Source organism: Haliotis rufescens, unplaced genomic scaffold (assembly GCF_023055435.1).
Source record: "Haliotis rufescens isolate VD_foot unplaced genomic scaffold, xgHalRufe1.0.p SCAF_1, whole genome shotgun sequence".
Classification (NCBI taxonomy): Eukaryota; Metazoa; Mollusca; class Gastropoda; order Lepetellida; family Haliotidae; genus Haliotis; species Haliotis rufescens.
Genome location: NW_025963779.1, coordinates 15,251,070 through 15,269,851, shown reverse-complemented (window position 1 = coordinate 15,269,851; position 18,782 = coordinate 15,251,070). Strand labels below are relative to the sequence as shown.

Genomic DNA, 18,782 nt, shown 5'->3' with positions numbered 1-18,782 from the left:
ATTGCCGCGACAGGCAAGTAGAAACAATTTGTGAAAGCCATTGTGGTTTTGCATATACGCAACTGAAAAAGAAACAGGTTTCAGTTGGAACTATATTGGCCACTGTCACTGCCCGTCTGACACATCACTTACTTTCTGACGTAATATATATTACTGCACACATTCCAGGAAAACTTGCAATGTTCAGGTGATGGGAAGAGATTTCGAGCACAGAATTGAAGAATGACATTATATGATAAAGAGGTTATCACGCGTGTGTGTTTGGGAAGGTAAATATCCTGTATAAGGAATAAACACTATGTATTTAGCTCGCGAAGGCTCACTAAATACAATGTTTATTTCTAATATAGGATATTTATCATCCCATAACACACTCGCGTGATAACCTCTATATACAGGAAACAAACAAATGTTTATCCGGAAATTCATTAAAACGAACTATTTCTCTGCGATTGGCAACGTAACGAATTACAAAGTTTTGCTGTTCATCGCCGCACTAATCCTCATTTTGAAAAATTGAATATGAAACTCGAGAATAGTGAACTGATTTCATGGATTGGTCTGAACTCATAATTGCAGGAAAGCAATCGGTATGGCCCTGTCGATGAAATTTCGTTCTTGACCGCAAGATTTATTGGCCTTCGACCAAACGGTTGATATATGCGACACATGTAAATATATTCGTCAACACCAGAGAATAAGCAGTCAGACAAACAGATTCCACTGGGTGTAAAAGACAAAATAGCGGTGAAAATAATATGAATGAATCACTGTACGTCAGTGATGATACCTAGTGTTCGCGAAAAAGGTGAGCTTGTTAACGAAAGGGGTCTCATTTATCAGACACCTTTCTTCACTTTTTAACAAATTGTGTGAGTGGCGGGTGCTACCGGTAGAACGGGACATGATTACCCTCTTTGCGAACACCTGGTGTCATCGCAGATTTTCAGTGATTCAATTATCATTTTCAGCATTAGTTTACCTTTTACGCTCAGTGGAATCTGTAATCGAGGCTGGTTACTCTCTAGCGGTGACGGGGGCGGTCGGGTAGCCGAGTGGTTAAAGCGTTCGCTCGTCACGCCGAAGACCCGGGTTCGATTCCCCACATGGGTACAATGTGTGAAGCCCATTTCTGGTGTCCCCCGCCGTGATATTGCTGGAATATTGCTAAAAGCGGCGTAAAACCAAACTCACTCACTCTAGCGATGACGTTTTGTATATAGTTAGTTATATGATACGCGCATCACTCTTGTGATGCTGGTCGTTGATGAAGGTTTGGCAGTCTAGTGGTTAGAGGTTGGGCTCTTTACACTGACGTAGTTCCTGATTAGATTACCCACACAGTACAAAGTGTGGGGCCCATTCTTTGTGTCGCTTCGTCGTAGTGCTTGAATATTGATAAACAACACTACTCATGTGCTCACTCATGCTGATGATTGCTTCATTCGTTGTCCTGTAACATTGTAAATTGTACCTTAACAATTGTACATTTCGACTATTGGAGATTACTCGTGTAGAAAGTATTGATATATTTGTCGAACTAAATGCCACATATCCTGCTTTCGTAAACAAAATGAGATGAGTTTTTGTAATGTTTTTTTTTTCTATCTGTTTAAACATGTGTACATGTATTTATAGTCGTTTTAAAATCAATTGATCTTGCGTGTTACGATAATGAGATTCCATCTATAACATACACTCTTAAACAAAATATATGTTTGGCCATAAAGCAAAATTAGCGGACCAAGAGGTGCAAAATGAAGGGGTTTAATGTGTTATAGTGTCAGTGGCAAATTTTCCGGATCAAAATGATCATAAAAAGGACATGCAAACCGTTAGTCGGGAAACACGTACGGTTCGGAAAAACGCACCCAATACATTAACAAAAGGGTCATGGAGCTGCACGTACTGCACGTGCATCAGCAACATGAACGGTATTTAAGTGCAGGGTTTGTGATTGCCTGGCATCTGTGTCAATCGAACAGCGACAGTTCAACAACATGCCAAGATTAACAGGAGTGCAAAGAAACAACGCCATAGGCCGCTTGCAGGCAGGGGAATCCCGATCAGCTGTAGCCAGGGTTTTCAATGAAGCGACCAGCACCATCACAAGGCTTTGGGATCGGTTTCAAGAGCATGGATCAACACGTGATCGGCCAAGGTCTGGACGACAAAGAGTATCCCCCCCCCCCGCCCAAGATCGCTACATCCGAATGCGCCACCTACGTGAAAGGACGGCAACAGCCACCTCAACCTGCATCCCAAATACTCGGACTGCGCAGAATCTCCGACCAGACTGCACGAAACCGTTAAAGAGCAGCAGGTCTATGAGCAAGATGTCCTGTTCGACGCGTCATATTGAGTCGACAACATCGTCAACAACGACTGCATTGGTGTCAACTGCGATGGAGAGATGTCTGGTTCAGCGACGAAACAAGATTTCTCCTCCGTTGAGGGGATGGAACGTTACGCCGGAAACGGCGTACAGGAAGTGGACAGGTTTGGTGGGGGTAGCGTTATGATGTGAGCGGCTATCTCTCATCATGGCAGGACAGGTTTGGTTCATATCCAGGGCAATCTTACGGCTCAACGATACATCAACGAAATTATCCTACCACACGTCCTCCCAATTGCAGCCAATGGCAACGGTGTATTTCAGCAGGACAACGCACGACCGCATTAAGCACGGATCACAAGAGCCTATCAACACAACAACAACGTTGATGTTCTCCCCTGGCCCTCCGGATCCCCGGATTTGAACCCGATAGAGCACCTGTGGGATGAATTGGACAGTCAGGCAGGAGATGTCAGATGACATACGCGTTATTGATGGTAGCTGACCATCACCTATGACTTTTCCTATGTACCGATAACTGAGATGACTACAATTACCAAGTGTTCTCTCCACATGTTTTGGCTCGATACCTTGTCCGGTTCCTCGTATAAATGTATTTTCCTACCTCACACAAATCTTGCTTTGAGTGTCTTGTTTTTAAGAGTATATTTATAGTTGTGTCTGGATGAAACAAACCACTCATTGATATGTACAACGCCTTATGTCGGGATACGTTGACACGCTGTCGATCAAGTCACCGAGCCTGTTTGTTTTTGTTGTTTCTTAAAGCCGCACTTAGCAATATTCCAGCTATATGACGGCGGTCTGTAAACAATCGAGTCTTGATCAGACAATCCAGTGATTAATATCATGAGTATCGATCCACGCAATTGGGATCGATGACATGCATCAATAAAGTCAGCCAGCCTGACCACCCGATCCCGTTAGTCGCCTCTTACGGCAAGCATGGGTTGCTGAAGACCTATTCTACCCCGGATCTTCACGGGTCGTTTGGTATATCAGAAAAAGTACATTTTCTGGCCTGTGCAAAGGTTCTAAATATAAGCATTGATACACCAGGGGCGGTCGGGTAGCCTAGTGGTTAAAGCGTTCGCTTGTCACGCCGAGGACCCGGGTTCGATTCCCGACATGGGTACATTGTGTGAAGCCCATTTCTGGTGTCCCCCGCCGTGATATTGCTTGGATATTGCTAAAAGCGGCGTAAAACCATACTCACTCATTGATACACCAATTTTTTTTGTGATAGTGGCGAAAGTTAATGTCACCAATTGTTTGTAAGCGCGTGTATACGAACTATTCAGTATTGGCATAAGGTAACATGAAGGACACATACTAATGAAATCTCCCACTATGCCCCTGTATCTGGTCAATGCCGGATATAATAAAGGGGCCACAAATATTCGAACGTTGTAATCCTCCTTTTATATATTGATTAACTGACGCTGGCGAGTGGTCAATGACATGACGTTGGAGTACATGGACTTCTGCCCACAACGTCCATCGTTAAAAAACAAAATCAACTTCTTCATCCTCACCAGTGTTGCTGAGTTGATCATTGTTGTGTCATTTTCCATGTAGCTCTTTACATGTACATGGGGTATCTTTCTTTCAGTTAATCTACATGTATATTGAGGGGCCATAGGCCAAGATTGGTATTGAGTGAGTGAGTGTGTGAGTTTGGTTTAACGCCGCTTTTAACAGTATTCCAGTTATATCGCGGCGTGTCAGCTTAATGTAGGAGGAAAGCCCGAAGTGATGCAGGTCTAAGACGTTTACCACTTCGGTGAACCTCACGAGCACGGGTATGGTGCTGACAAACCTAGAAACATAATTGGGGCGAACCGGGATTCGAACCCACAATCATAGATTTCTGGCGTGCCCAAGGGACGCAACTCTGCACAGCGAATCGCGGCGCCTTAGACGACTGGGCCACCCGTGCCCCCGATTGGTATTGAATGTTTTACTATTTCATTACATTAATCAACCCACACAGAAGTGGCACAACGCCTTTAACATGTATAAGCTGTGGAACATTGAATTTTCCTCTTTTCCTTCAGTTGATGATAGTGATTAAGACGACAAACTTGTCAGCAAATAGGAGATAGATACGCGATGTATTAGACACTTTAAAGATTTAAAGATATTTACCCGTCTTTTAAAAACGATGACCCCCTCAATAGAATACGACCTCGACAATGTCGGACAAGTCCATTTTATACACAGGTTGGTATTTCCCGCATATTCCTACAATCCTCACTTCGATTAACTGTATATTTTCTCCCAATACCGATTGTCATTCCGGATTTGGTATGCGATCGTTCGGCCAGCTACATCACATCTATGGGGGACAGCTCACTAGACACTACTCTCTAAAAATATCGTCGTCATATATACTCAAGTCATATATATATATATATATATATATATGATGTTCAGTACGTATGTTATAAAAGATGTAAACTAAATCGTATTCCATATATAAATCGTCATACTTTTTAGTGTTAACCGGAAGCATTATCGCAGTAATAGGGTCCTACGAAATTGTGGATTGTTTATCCTATATTTATATTTATTGAATTGATGTTTAGACCACTGTGCGACATCAACATGGCGATTTGCATCGTGTACGTGGTGCTATCTTTTTGTGCTGTTTTCGGTGCTGTTGTAGCAGATTCAGAATATGGCGAAGGGGCTCACAGTTACTCGACGGAGGCATTTAATAACAACGTCATTAAATTTAAGAACAAACATTTTGTGATGTTTTATGCACCTTGGTAAGTTACAGTTCGAAGTGTTTGACAATCAATATAGACTATAGGTGCGCGTTAAGCAAATTGAAGCTGTCTCGCTTGTGTTCTTCTCTTTGGGGCATTCACACGGTACAACTACTGGCAACGATGCAGTTTACCGGGCGCAGCCCGAGCTCTACCATCCGCTCAATTACCGCGCTATAGTGCCATCGCTGTCTCGCTATACTGTTACAGTGCCTCACGCACCGGTGACTCTCCTTCACGATCTAACACCCGTTTTCGGCCTTAGGGAAACTTACACGTCTTTACGATCCAACACCCCATTTTCGGGCTTAGGGAAACTTACACGTCTTTACCATCCAACACCCGTTTTCGGTCTTAGGGAAACTTACATGTCTTTATCATCCAACATCCGTTTTTGGTCTTAGGGAAACTTACACGTCTTTACGATCCAACGCCCGTTTTCGGTCTTAGGGAAACTTACATGTCTTTACGATCCAACACCCGTTCTCGGTCTTAGGGAACTTACATGTCTTTACGATCCAACGCCCGTTTTCTGTCTTAGGGAACTTACACGTCTTTACAATCCAACGCCCGTTTTCGGTCTTAGGGAACTTACACGTCTTTACGATCCAACGCCCGTTTTCGGTCTTAGGGAAACTTACACGTCTTTACAATCCAACACCCGTTTTCTGTCTTAGGGAACTTACACGTCTTTACGACACAACGCCCGTTTTTGGTCTTAGGGAACTTACACGTCTTTACGATCCAACGCCCGTTTTCGGTCTTAGGGAAACTTACATGTCTTTACAATCCAACACCCCTTCTTCAGGGTTAGGGTTAGGGTAAGGGTTTAGGGTTAGGGAAACTTACACCTCTTTACCATCCAACACCCGTTTTCGGTCGTTAGGGCTAGCTTGCTTTGGGCAAGGGTTAGCCAATAATTCTTACCTTCTCAAACGTTAATCTGGTTAATCCGATTGGTCGGTCATGTTGACATAAAGTGTGGTTTCAAGAAAAGATGAATGGGAGAGTGGACCGTGACGTCACACGCAATTGATTGCTTACTGAATTATGCATGCATGTTAATGGGGATTCTAAAGACCCGTTAAATGAGCACTGATTACATGTGATAGTGCCCGTGGTCCAGTGGTAGAGCGTCGGCTAATCAACGCATTATTTAGCAGAGCCGGTAGGCCTACGAAGCGCATTCGAGCCCCCACAGCGATAATTGGATCTGAAAAAGTGCGCCCGGTAAAGTGCACTACTCCTCAACTACTTGTATAGGCTACAACTTGTTATATGCAATACATTGATTCATCGTATCGACCAGCAATTATTTTTGTGTGTTTGTTGTATGCCGCACTCAGCAATATTCCAGCTATATGACAGCGGTCTGTAAATAATCGAGTCTGGACCAGACAATCCAGTGATTGACATCATGAGCATCGATCCACGCAATTGGAACCAATGACATGCATCAACCAAGTCAGCAAGTCTGACCACCAAATCCCGTTAGCAACCTTTTACGACAAGTATAGTCGCCTTTGAAACTTTGACAACATTCAGCACTTGTTCATTTACATACAAGTCTTTATTTTACACCATGGGGTAGAAATTCAATAATATACAACTCCAATAAATTGCACAATCAGAGCTTGGCACTGTGCCGTGTGACCACAATTCTCGCATAACTTTCAATGTTTTAGAACTTACAATAAAAATGTGCATCCCAAAATTAACTCGGCAACCATCTTTTACAGTGGTAATGTACTGAATAACTTTTTTGGAAGTTGTTAGTCAGAGATCTTGCGTGATCCAGTTAACAGCCACACCCTTCTTATGACTTAACATGTTTAATGGGTAAAGAGCTTATTCATTTAGCTCATCAGTGCCTTGGCACTATTTTTGTAATTTCAAGCCCTGCAAATGGTGACATATATATGAATTTCATATCATGAAATATGACATATATGAATTTCATGTTATGAAATAACTTAACTTGCAGTCTGAGGTCTAACCTGTTATTGATCAATGTTTATCACACACAGATGGGACCACTGCAAGATACTTGCTTCAATGTGTCAACCGATAACCTTAGCTTATGAATATAATATTATTTCACTTTAGATCTAAAACAAGATGTCATCTGTTTTATCACAACCGTTTCAACAATCAATATATATTACACACAGGTGTGGCCAATGCAAGAAGCTCGCTCCAACATGGGATGAACTTGCCAAAATCTATAATGCAGCCTCACCAGAAAGGCCAGTTGTTATTGCTAAGGTGGGTTCATCTCTTATGCTACTGCCCCATTGGGAAGCTGGGTTAGAATCACTACCCAGTTTATACTGGTCCATACTGCACGTCATGGATCGAATGGTCAGACTCGGTGACCTCTATACCCGGAAATAATTTGGGGATAACTAACAAAATACGAAGAATAATGTTTTTGCCGTCCCTAGTGAGAATGTTGTGAACTGTGGGCCTTGGCTAGGCATTTACTACATTCGTTCATGGGGAAAGGGATTAATTCTCACTTTGAGTTTTTTATATGCTGTATATTAATAGCATTTTACTCCAACATTTTAACGTTTGGAAAAGAAAAGGGAAAAAACATATGAAATGTCAACCCTCGACATCAAGATAAATTCTCTCACAATCGCTCAACCCTTCAGAGAAACTTCACTTCACTATTGTATAGATGATGTATTATCAAATGGTGATGTCATAAACAGTGGATGACATCATATATTATCATACCTCCATGTCAGAATGATGAGATCTGATTAGCCCATGTGATCTTGATAATGTAACAAATGTTATATTTGGGATAACACAAAATGAAAGTCCGACAACTGGTAGTCTAGATCACGTACTTTGAGTACCCCTCTAACAAGTGTAAATTGGCACGGCTTGTACTTTTTGGGGGTTGAATCCCGGACAGGACTCAACCCCCCAAAAGTACGAGATTCTGTACTTTACTAAGAAAGTGTTATCCCAAATATAACATTTGTTACATTTGACCACTTTCTAAATGGCATTGTGTATTCATAGCTTTCGGCCATGGGAGCCATGCCAATTTTACACTTGTCAGAGGGGTACTCAAAGTACGTGATCTTGACTACCAGTTGTCGGACTTTCATCTTGTCGAAGCCTCAGTGGCTGAGTGGGTTAGATCGATGACTTTGTGTGCTGGCGATTAGGTGCCTCACTCTGACAAGTGTGGGTTCGAATCCCGGACGGGACTCAACCCCAAAAAAGTACGAGAATCTGTACTTTACTAAGAAAGTGTTATCCCAAATATAACATTTGTTACATTTGACCACTTTCTAAATGGCATTGTGTATTCATGATCTTGATAAAATACTGAGTATCACACCTCAGAGGGGAATAAATTTTTCAGCAGGGAATAGATCTCTTATATCCTGCCCACCACAAGCAAGACATGCTGCATGCAGATTTCTGAGAGGCAGAATAAACCCTTTATACACCGCATGGATGCAAAAAGACGCATGCTTTTTCCGGGTCAATAAAAGTCACATGTCATTGCACAGGTTATTTCAGCTCAATCAAACAGCTGTTTTCTATCAATTTTGAATTTATTTTAATTCTTTTACAATGTCATATGAAATCATGTTGGAAAGATAAATTTGTTGTAGCAGGATCACTCGGGGGTACATGGGTACATGCATACTATTCAAAGTTTGCTAAGGATCACCACTTTAAGAGGTTAAAGCCAACAACAGTATTGTGTGAAGACCTGTTTAATGAACAAAAGTCCCTTGTCATGTGCCACACAATGCCAACAAACAACATGTGACCAATAATCAGTCAGATCACCTGTCAAAATAAGCGTTTCTGACTCAAACTGAAACATCAAATAATCACAAAAACAAATTCATTTTAAAAAAAAAACACTCTCTCAGTTGCTTGTATGTGATCCACAGCCTGGTACCATCGTCTCATGCTGTGCATTTAGTTTTTGCAGTGCTCACTAGCTAATGTTGTGCTCTCTGATAATGATGTGCCATGATTCTGTCACAAGACATCAAAACATGGGTTTTCAAGCACCGCGTGCACATGGTGCCTATGACTGTATCCCTCTGTCCGTTCATCATGAAACTGATTTCCAATAGGGGTTACCCAATCATTGTGTACCAAGATATTTCAATTTCTATATATTTTAATCAAAACTTGATCCTTAGCAAACTTTGAGAAGTATATTTGCAAGTGATGGAGCAATGTGGTGTATACAAACCAGTGAAGTATTGATGATGATTGTAGCCCACTCCCACTCATTGTCCACTGCTGATGTCATGTCTGTGTGCAGGGATGATGATTGTAGCCCACTCCCACTCATTGTCCACTGCTGATGTCATGTCTGTGTGCAGGGATGATGATTGTAGCCCACTCCCACTCATTGTCCACTGCTGATGTCATGTCTGTGTGCAGAGATGATGATTGTAGCCCACTCCCACTCATTGTCCACTGCTGATGTCATGTCTGTGTGCAGGGATGATGATTGTAGCCCACTCCCACTCATTGTCCACTGCTGATGTCATGTCTGTGTGCAGGGATGATGATTGTAGCCCACTCCCACTCATTGTCCACTGCTGATGTCATGTCTGTGTGCAGGGATGATGATTGTAGCCCACTCCCACTCATTGTCCACTGCTGATGTCATGTCTGTGTGCAGAGATGATGATTGTAGCCCACTCCCACTCATTGTCCACTGCTGATGTCAGTGTCTGTGTGCAGAGATGATGATTGTAGCCCACTCCCACTCATTGTCCACTGCTGATGTCATGTCTGTGTGCAGGGATGATGATTGTAGCCCACTCCCACTCATTGTCCACTGCTGATGTCATGTCTGTGTGCAGGGATGATGATTGTAGCCCACTCCCACTCATTGTCCACTGCTGATGTCATGTCTGTGTGCAGGGATGATGATTGTAGCCCACTCCCACTCATTGTCCACTGCTGATGTCATGTCTGTGTGCAGGGATGATGATTGTAGCCCACTCCCACTCATTGTCCACTGCTGATGTCATGTCTGTGTGCAGGGATGATGATTGTAGCCCACTCCCACTCATTGTCCACTGCTGATGTCATGTCTGTGTGCAGAGATGATGATTGTAGCCCACTACCACTCATTGTCCACTGCTGATGTCATGTCTGTGTCTGTGTGCAGGTTGACTGCACGGAGGAGACTGCAGTGTGTGATGATCAGGGAGTTACTGGGTATCCAACACTCAAGTTTTTCTATCAGTCTTCAAAACACTTTTCACTCTATGAAGGTGCAAGGGACTTAGACGCTCTCAAAACGTTTGTGGAGGAACAGTTTCGTCAGGTAGGTATTATAAATGTAATTCTTGTAATATTTATGAATATATTAAAAGATGATTAACTTTAGAAAAATAGGTCTTCATTTAAATAGATATTAGATTTCTAGATTCATATACTACAGTGGCAACCCTCAAGGATCTGAGGACCCCCTTAGTCTGGAACACTGATAGACGGGTGCAATGGGAATCATATTGGGAAAATAGTCTTGTTTTCTTAAATGATTGCTTCACAAGAAATATGTATGTGATTGTATTTGTGATTTGCAGGCTGAAGTGCTGGACTTAACAGCGGATGATTTTGATGAGGTTTTGGCTCATGGAATGGTATTTGTCAGGTTCTCTGCACCATGGTTAGTAGGAAGCTTTCCTTGGTTAATTCTGTACCTAGTGATGCACAAAGGCTGGGGGGCCCTGATTCATAGTGATGCACAAAGACTGGGGGGCTGATACACAGTGATGCACAAAGGCTGGTGGGCCCTGATACACAGTGATGCACAAAGGCTGGTGGGGGGGCTGATACACAGTGATGCACAAAGGCTGGTGGGGGCCTGATACACAGTGATGCACAAAGGCTGGTGGGGGGGCTGATACACAGTGATGCACAAAGGCTGGTGGGGCCCTGATACACAGTGATGCACAGTGATGCACAAAGGCTGGTGGGGGCCTGATACACAGTGATGCACAAAGGCTGGTGATGGCCTGATATACAGTGATGCACCAAGGCTGGGGGCCCTGATACACAGTGATGCACAAAGGCTGGGGGCCCTGATACACAGTGATGCACAAAGGCTGGGGGCCCTGATACACAGTGATGCACAAAGGCTGGGGGCCCTGATACACAGTGATGCACAAAGGCTGGGGTCCCTGATATACAGTGATGCACCAAGGCTGGGGGCCCTGATACACAGTGATGCACAAAGGCTGGGGGCCCTGATACACAGTGATGCACAAAGGCTGGGGGCCCTGATACACAGTGATGCACCAAGGCTGGGAGCCCTGATACATTGTGATGCGCAAATGCTGGGGGCCCTGATACACAGTGATGCACAAATGCTGGGGGGCCCTGATACACAGTGATGCACAAAGGCTGGGGGCCCTGATACACAGTGATGCACCAAGGCTGGGAGCCCTGATACATTGTGATGCACAAAGGCTGGGGGGCCCTGATACACAGTGATGCACAAATGCTGGGGGGCCCTGATACACAGTGATGCACAAAGACTTGGGGGGCCCTGATACACAGTGATGCACAAAGGCTGGGGGGCCCTGATACACAGTGATGCACAAAGGCTGGGGGGCCCTGATACACAGTGATGCACAAATGCTGGGGGGCCCTGATACACAGTGATGCACAAAGGCTGGGGGCCCTGATACACAGTGATGCACCAAGGCTGGGAGCCCTGATACATTGTGATGCGCAAAGGCTGGGGGGCCCTGATACACAGTGATGCACAAAGGCTGGGGGGCCCTGATACACAGTGATGCACAAAGACTTGGGGGGGCCCTGATACACAGTGATGCACCAAGGCTGGGGGGCCCTGATACACAGTGATGCACAAAGGCTGGGGGCCCTGATACACAGTGATGCACCAAGGCTGGGAGCCCTGATACATTGTGATGCGCAAAGGCTGGGGGGCCCTGATACACAGTGATGCACAAAGGCTGGGGGGCCCTGATACACAGTGATGCACAAAGACTTGGGGGGGCCCTGATACACAGTGATGCACCAAGGCTGGGGGGCCCTGATACACAGTGATGCACAAAGGCTGGGGGGCCCTGATACACAGTGATGCACAAATGCTGGGGGGCCCTGATACACAGTGATGCACAAAGGCTGGGGGGCCCTGATTCACAGTGATGCACAAATGCTGGGGGGCCCTGATACACAGTGATGCACAAAGGCTGGGGGGCCCTGATACACAGTGATGCACAAATGCTGGGGGGCCCTGATACACAGTGATGCACAAAGGCTGGGGGGCCCTGATACACAGTGATGCACAAAGGCTGGGGGGCCCTGATACACAGTGAAGCACAAAGACTTGGGGGCCCTGATACACAGTGATGCACAAAGGCTGGTGGGGGCCTGATACACAGTGATGCACAAAGGCTGGGGGGCCCTGATACACAGTGATGCACAAAGGCTGGGGGGCCCTGATACACAGTGAAGCATAAAGACTTGGGGGCCCTGATACACAGTGATGCACAAAGGCTGGTGGGGGCCTGATACACAGTGATGCACAAAGGCTGGGGGGCCCTGATACACAGTGATGCACAAAGGCTGGGGGGCCCTGATACACAGTGATGCACAAATGTCGGGGGGCCCTGATACACAGTGATGCACAAAGGCTGGTGAAGGTCTGATACACAGTGATGCACAAATGCTGGGGGGCCCTGATACACAGTGATGCACAAAGGCTGGGGGTCCCTGATACACAGTGATGCACAAAGACTTGGTGGCCCTGATACACAGTGATGCACAAAGGCTGGGTGGCCCTGATACACAGTGATGCACATAGGCTGGGGGCCCTGATACACAGTGATGCACCAAGGCTGGGAGCCCTGATACATTGTGATGCACAAAGGCTGGGGGGCCCTGATACACAGTGATGCACAAAGACTTGGGGGGCCCTGATACACAGTGATGCACAAAGGCTGATGAAGGCCTAATACACAGTGATGCACAAATGCTGGGGGGCCCTGATACACAGTGATGCACCAAGGCTGGTGGGGGCCTGATACACAGTGATGCACCAAGGCTGGTCGCCCTGATACACAGTGATGCACCAAGGCTGGTGGGGACCTGATACACAGTGATGCACAAAGACTTGGGGGCCCTGATACACAGTGATGCACAAAGGCTGGTGGGGCCCTGATACACAGTGATGCACAAAGGCTGGGGGGCCCTGATACACAGTGATGCACAAAGGCATGGGGGGCCCTGATACACAGTGATGCACAAAGGCTGGGGGCCCTGATACACAGTGATGCACAAATGCTGGGGGGCCCTGATACACAGTGATGCACAAAGGCTGGTGAAGGTCTGATACACAGTGATGCACAAATGCTGGGGGGCCCTGATACACAGTGATGCACAAAGGCTGGTGGGGGCCTGATACACAGTGATGCACAAAGGCTGGGGGGCCCTGATACACAGTGATGCACAAATGCTGGGGGGCCCTGATACACAGTGATGCACAAAGGCTGGTGAAGGTCTGATACACAGTGATGCACAAATGCTGGGGGGCCCTGATACACAGTGATGCACAAAGGCTGGGGGGGGGGCCTGATACACAGTGATGCACAAAGGCTGGGGGGCCCTGATACACAGTGATGCACAAAGGCTGGGGGGCCCTGATACACAGTGATGCACAAAGGCTGGTGAAGGTCTGATACACAGTGATGCGATAATGCTGGGGGGGCCCTGATACACAGTGATGCACAGAGGCTGGGGGGCCCTGATACACAGTGATGCTGGGGGCCCTAATACATAGTGATGCACAAATGATGGGGGGCCCTGATACACAGTAATGCACCAAGACTGGGGGCCCTGATACACAGTAATGCACCAAGACTGGGGGTCCCTGATACACAGTGATGCACAAAGACTGGGTGGCCCTGATACACAGTAATGCACCAAGGCTGGGGGTCCCTGATACACAGTGATGCACAAAGGCTGGGGGCCCTGATACACAGTGATGCACAAAGACTGGGTGGCCCTGATACACAGTGATGCACAAAAGCTGGGGGCCCTGATACACAGTGATGCTCAAAGGCTGGGGGGCCCTGATACACAGTGATGCACAAAGGCTGGGGGGCCCTGATACACAGTGATGCACAAATGATGGGGGGGGCCCTGATACACAGTGATGCTGGGGGCCCTAATACATAGTGATGCACAAATGATGGGGGGCCCTGATACACAGTGATGCACAAGGCTGGGGGCCCTGATACACAGTGATGCACAAAGGCTGGGGGGCCCTGATACACAGTGATGCACAAAGGCTGGGGGCCCTGATACACAGTGATGCTGGGGTCCCTGATACACAGTGATGCACAAAGACTTGGTGGCCCTGATACACAGTGATGCACAAAGGCTGGGTGGCCCTGATACACAGTGATGCACAAAGACTGGGTGGCCCTGATACATAGTGATGCGCAAAGGCTGGTGGGGGCCCTGATACACAGTGATGCACAAAGACTGGGTGGCCCTGATACACAGTGATGCACCAAGGTTGGGGGGCCCTGATACACAGTGATGCACAAAGGCTGGGGGGCCCTGATACACAGTGATGCACAAAGGCTGGGGGGCCCTGATACATAGTGATGCACAAAGGCTGGGGGGCCCTGATACACACTGATGCACAGAGACTGGGGGGCCCTGATACACAGTGATGCACAAAGACTGGGTGGCCCTGATACACAGTGATGCACAAAGACTTTTTGTATGTCAATTTGCACCTGATGCAAGTTAAATCAAGTTTCTTCAATCAAGCCCTATTACCAAGGACAGGTGTTAGAAGTTTGTGAGATTTAACCCAACTTGAGAACAATAGGATGACATAACTGGAGGTTTATAGGAAAGACAAGTGGAAGAATCCAGGCCATGTTTTGTAAATGATGGCATGGCCCATACATGTCAAACATAGGTACAACTCGCTGATGTGACATAGTGATTTAAACAAAAGACTAACCGTGCTGTTTCCTGAGAGGTAGGACTTGTGTATCCAGGGTAGTTCCGGTGCAGCCGATGGCCACTCTTGCTTTTTTGTTGGCTCCTTACCTGTCAATCATTTATGAGTTTAGGGGTACAGCATACACCCTTCTTTTTGGATCTCTCCTGGATCCTCCGGTGAGTAGTCACTGAGAGTAGATCCCCTTCTCCACCACACTTTCAGCTGTTTCCTTGTCATGCAGGTCTGGACATTGCAAGTGGCTTGCACCAGTATGGGAAGAACTCTCTAAGAAGTTTGTGGGTGTTGAAGACATCCATATTGCTAAGGTGGATTGCACTGTACAAGAGGATCTGTGCAAGAAACATGAGGTATTGTCAGTTTGTATTCAAGTGACATACATCCATGTCAAAGTTTATTTGTTTATTGTTTAATGTCACCACCCTTATTCCAGCTGTATCACATTAGCCAGTAAATAAGTATCAGACAGACAAACCAGTGGTTGATATTATGACAAAATCCAATGCCACCAGGGTATGCCTTTTTTATAATTCATTGTGAAATGACTGTCATCAGATGCTTTATATACATGGCATTGATGCAGGTGCAAACTCATTTTCTAGTATACTGGTGTGATGTTGGTGTGGTTGTTAAGTTTTAAGGATTTACCGTATTCGACGTAATAAGCGCCCAGGGCGCTCTCAAACTTAGAAATAGGGGGCTCATATTAGAATAAAATTTTGGTGAAAAACAACAGAGTGTAAAGATAGTAAATTTCGTGGTTTATGCTGACAGCCTGAAATGATACAAAAGAAATGTCTGTGCGTATTATAACGACAGATATATTTTTCCAGAATTTAATTGCCCATAATTAAGGGTGCATATAACACATGAGTGCGTATTATACATGGATAAATAAGTCTTGTGTACATTGATCAATCGGAGGGGTGCTTATTGGGATTGTTGACTAGCCAATATATTAGCAAATATCGTCGTGGGTGCTTATTAGAGCGGGGCGCTTAATGCATCACATACAGTACCCTAATTATGTTGATCATAAGTATCATCTGGCTATTGTTGAAGAGGAACTATATGTTGACAATTCAATGTGTTGAATTAGCATTTATATAAGTGTGTAATAAGCTGGAATTTGCAACATAGTTGACATTTTGTTCAGAGATTTCTAGATTATGAGCATCAAAAGATGAAATCGAATCTGTTCATTTGATATGTTTGCCCAAGTCTTCAAGACCCTGGTCCCATAAATATATCTATAAATACAATGATGGCTGTTTATTCTTATGTACTTTATTTGTTTTCAGATACCAGGCTATCCGACACTGATCTTGTTCAACAACGGTGTGAAGATCACTAGGTATGACGGCGACAGATATCTTGATTCCCTTTATTCATTTGTTGAACAAAATAAAGTCGTGGTAAAAAGGGACGAGTTGTAGACACACCTGCCGAGTCTGCACAAGAACTCTACACAACTTTAACTTTTGACCTCACAGATGTCAGGTAGCATCTGTGACAGAGATGTGTGAAATGTGTAAGTTATTAATGTTATAGTAAATACTTTTTAGCATATATTTGGATTTTGTAAGCTGGCTAATATCAGTGCAAGTAGTTGTACAGCCAGGTTTATGTTGGGGCATATTTGATGACTCCTTACTCTACAATTGACAGAGGTGGCCAAGACATCTAAGGTGCCGTGAATCGCTGTGCAGAGTTGTGTCCCTTGGGCACGCCAGAAACCTATGATTGTGGGTTTGAATCCCGGTTTGCCCCAATTATGTTTCTAGGTTTGTCAGCACCATACCCGTGCTCGTGGGTTTCACCGAAGTTGTAAACGTCTGAGACCTGCATCACTTCAGGCTTTTCTCCCACATCAAGCTGACACGCCGTGATATATCTGAAATACTGTTAAAAGCGGCATTAAACTCACTTACTACAATTGACAGAGATTATGACTTAGCAAGTAATATGAAATGCAGTGAGAACCTAGTCTTTGAAAGGCATTTATTATGAGGAGCACAATTATTGGTGTATATGCTTACTCCTTCATCAGGTGAATGGATGCTTACTTACTTACTTTGGAGATTTAACGTGCGCTTTCCGACTGATGCGTATTTCGCACACGGAAAATGGATGCTATGAGGCAGACATCATATATATGTAGATGTAAGGACACCAAGAGTAAAAAGATAACAAAAGGTGGAAACTTTACAAGGGAAGTAAACAGATAATTGGCGCTGATAGGTGATTAGCAATAGACAATGGAAGCCAACACTTTACAGTAATTAGCGCTGATAGTTGTGGACAACTGAAAGCCAGGACTAAATTATCACTGATTCGTAATCAGCAATGGACAATGGGCAAACAGGATTCCGGGGGTAATTAGCACTGATAGGTAAAAGAATAGGAGTAGCAATGGGCAAATGGAGGCCAGGTAGATAATAGGCACTGACAAAGATCATTGCAATACCGTATTCGACGTAATAAGCGCCCAGGGCGCTCTCAAATTAGAAATAGGGGGCTCTGATTAGAATATTATTTTGGTGAAAAAAAACAGAGTTGAAAGATAAATTTCATGGTTATGCTGACAGCCTGAAATGTTTATGTACGACAGATATATTTTTCCAGAACTTTATTGCCCATATTTAAGGGTGCATATAGCACACGAGTGCGCATTATACGCGAATAAATTAGTCTTGTGTACATTGATCAATCGGAAGGGGTGCTAATTGGGATTGTTCACCAGCCAATATATCAGCAAATGTCACCGTGGGTGCTTATTAGAGCGGGGCGCTTATTACGTCGAATACGGTAAGTCCCAAGCACTAGGCACATAGCTTCCCTGGTCACGGTTCATGGCTGGCTGGTGTCTCCTGATGTCAATGGCTTCTTGTAGTTTCCTTTGTTGCCAGTTGTTGATGTTCATAGAGAGGACTTTGGTGGCTTCCCACATGAGTGAGAACCTGTTATTATGGACCCTGTGCATCTAGAAACCTGCTATCAAGTGTTGGGAACAACTGCATCACTCTTTGTCACTGATTCTGTAAGTTGGTAATTGTTAATCCAGACAATGTTACTGAGATTGGAGCCGTCAAGATAAATGATGTTTCATTGCATCTACCAGTGAGTGAAATGGGATTTGTTATAAGTTAAGTTGTGGGTCCAGTGAAGATGGAAAATAAAACTGCAGTCCTCACCACTTGAAATAGAATAGCAAAATATCACAATTAATGCTTAACTATGACAGCTGCATGTTTGCTAACAGTTATAAAGTGAAAACAAGCCATTCAGGTGATAGGGAATATGACATACTGTAAGGACAAAAACTCAAGAAATATCCAAATTTTAAAACCTATCCTATTTCTCACTATGCATTTCATCCTGCACCTGTCATTGTGTGGGAACGATCCTAAAACAAGTTTCCAGCTTAAAAAAACACCTCACCCAAACACTTCCCCGCCATAACCATGGTTACCATCACCAACAGTGGCTTATGAAACACACACGAGTCCTGGCCAAGGATGAAATGCATAGTGTGAGATAGGATAAGTATTATGGATGTACAATTTATTAGAAGTTTCAATTTTTGTTTTGATCTTGTGGTTACAATCTGGTTATGGATCAGCAGTCAGGTGAC

The 18,782-nt window shown here is 44.8% G+C and overlaps 1 protein-coding gene across 1 annotated transcript; it reads left to right on the top strand.

Annotated features, from left to right (window-relative positions):
- The first annotated feature begins 4,874 nt into the window (after window positions 1-4,874).
- On the top strand, window positions 4,875-16,946 carry LOC124149059 (thioredoxin domain-containing protein 5-like). The gene is made up of 6 exons (XM_046520410.2): window positions 4,875-5,130; window positions 7,302-7,395; window positions 10,304-10,462; window positions 10,725-10,807; window positions 15,372-15,498; window positions 16,450-16,946. Exons 1-6 carry the CDS (start codon window positions 4,937-4,939, stop codon window positions 16,582-16,584), a joined length of 792 nt encoding a protein of 263 aa, XP_046376366.2. The 5' UTR covers window positions 4,875-4,936; the 3' UTR covers window positions 16,585-16,946.
- Window positions 16,947-18,782: the final 1,836 nt, after the last annotated feature.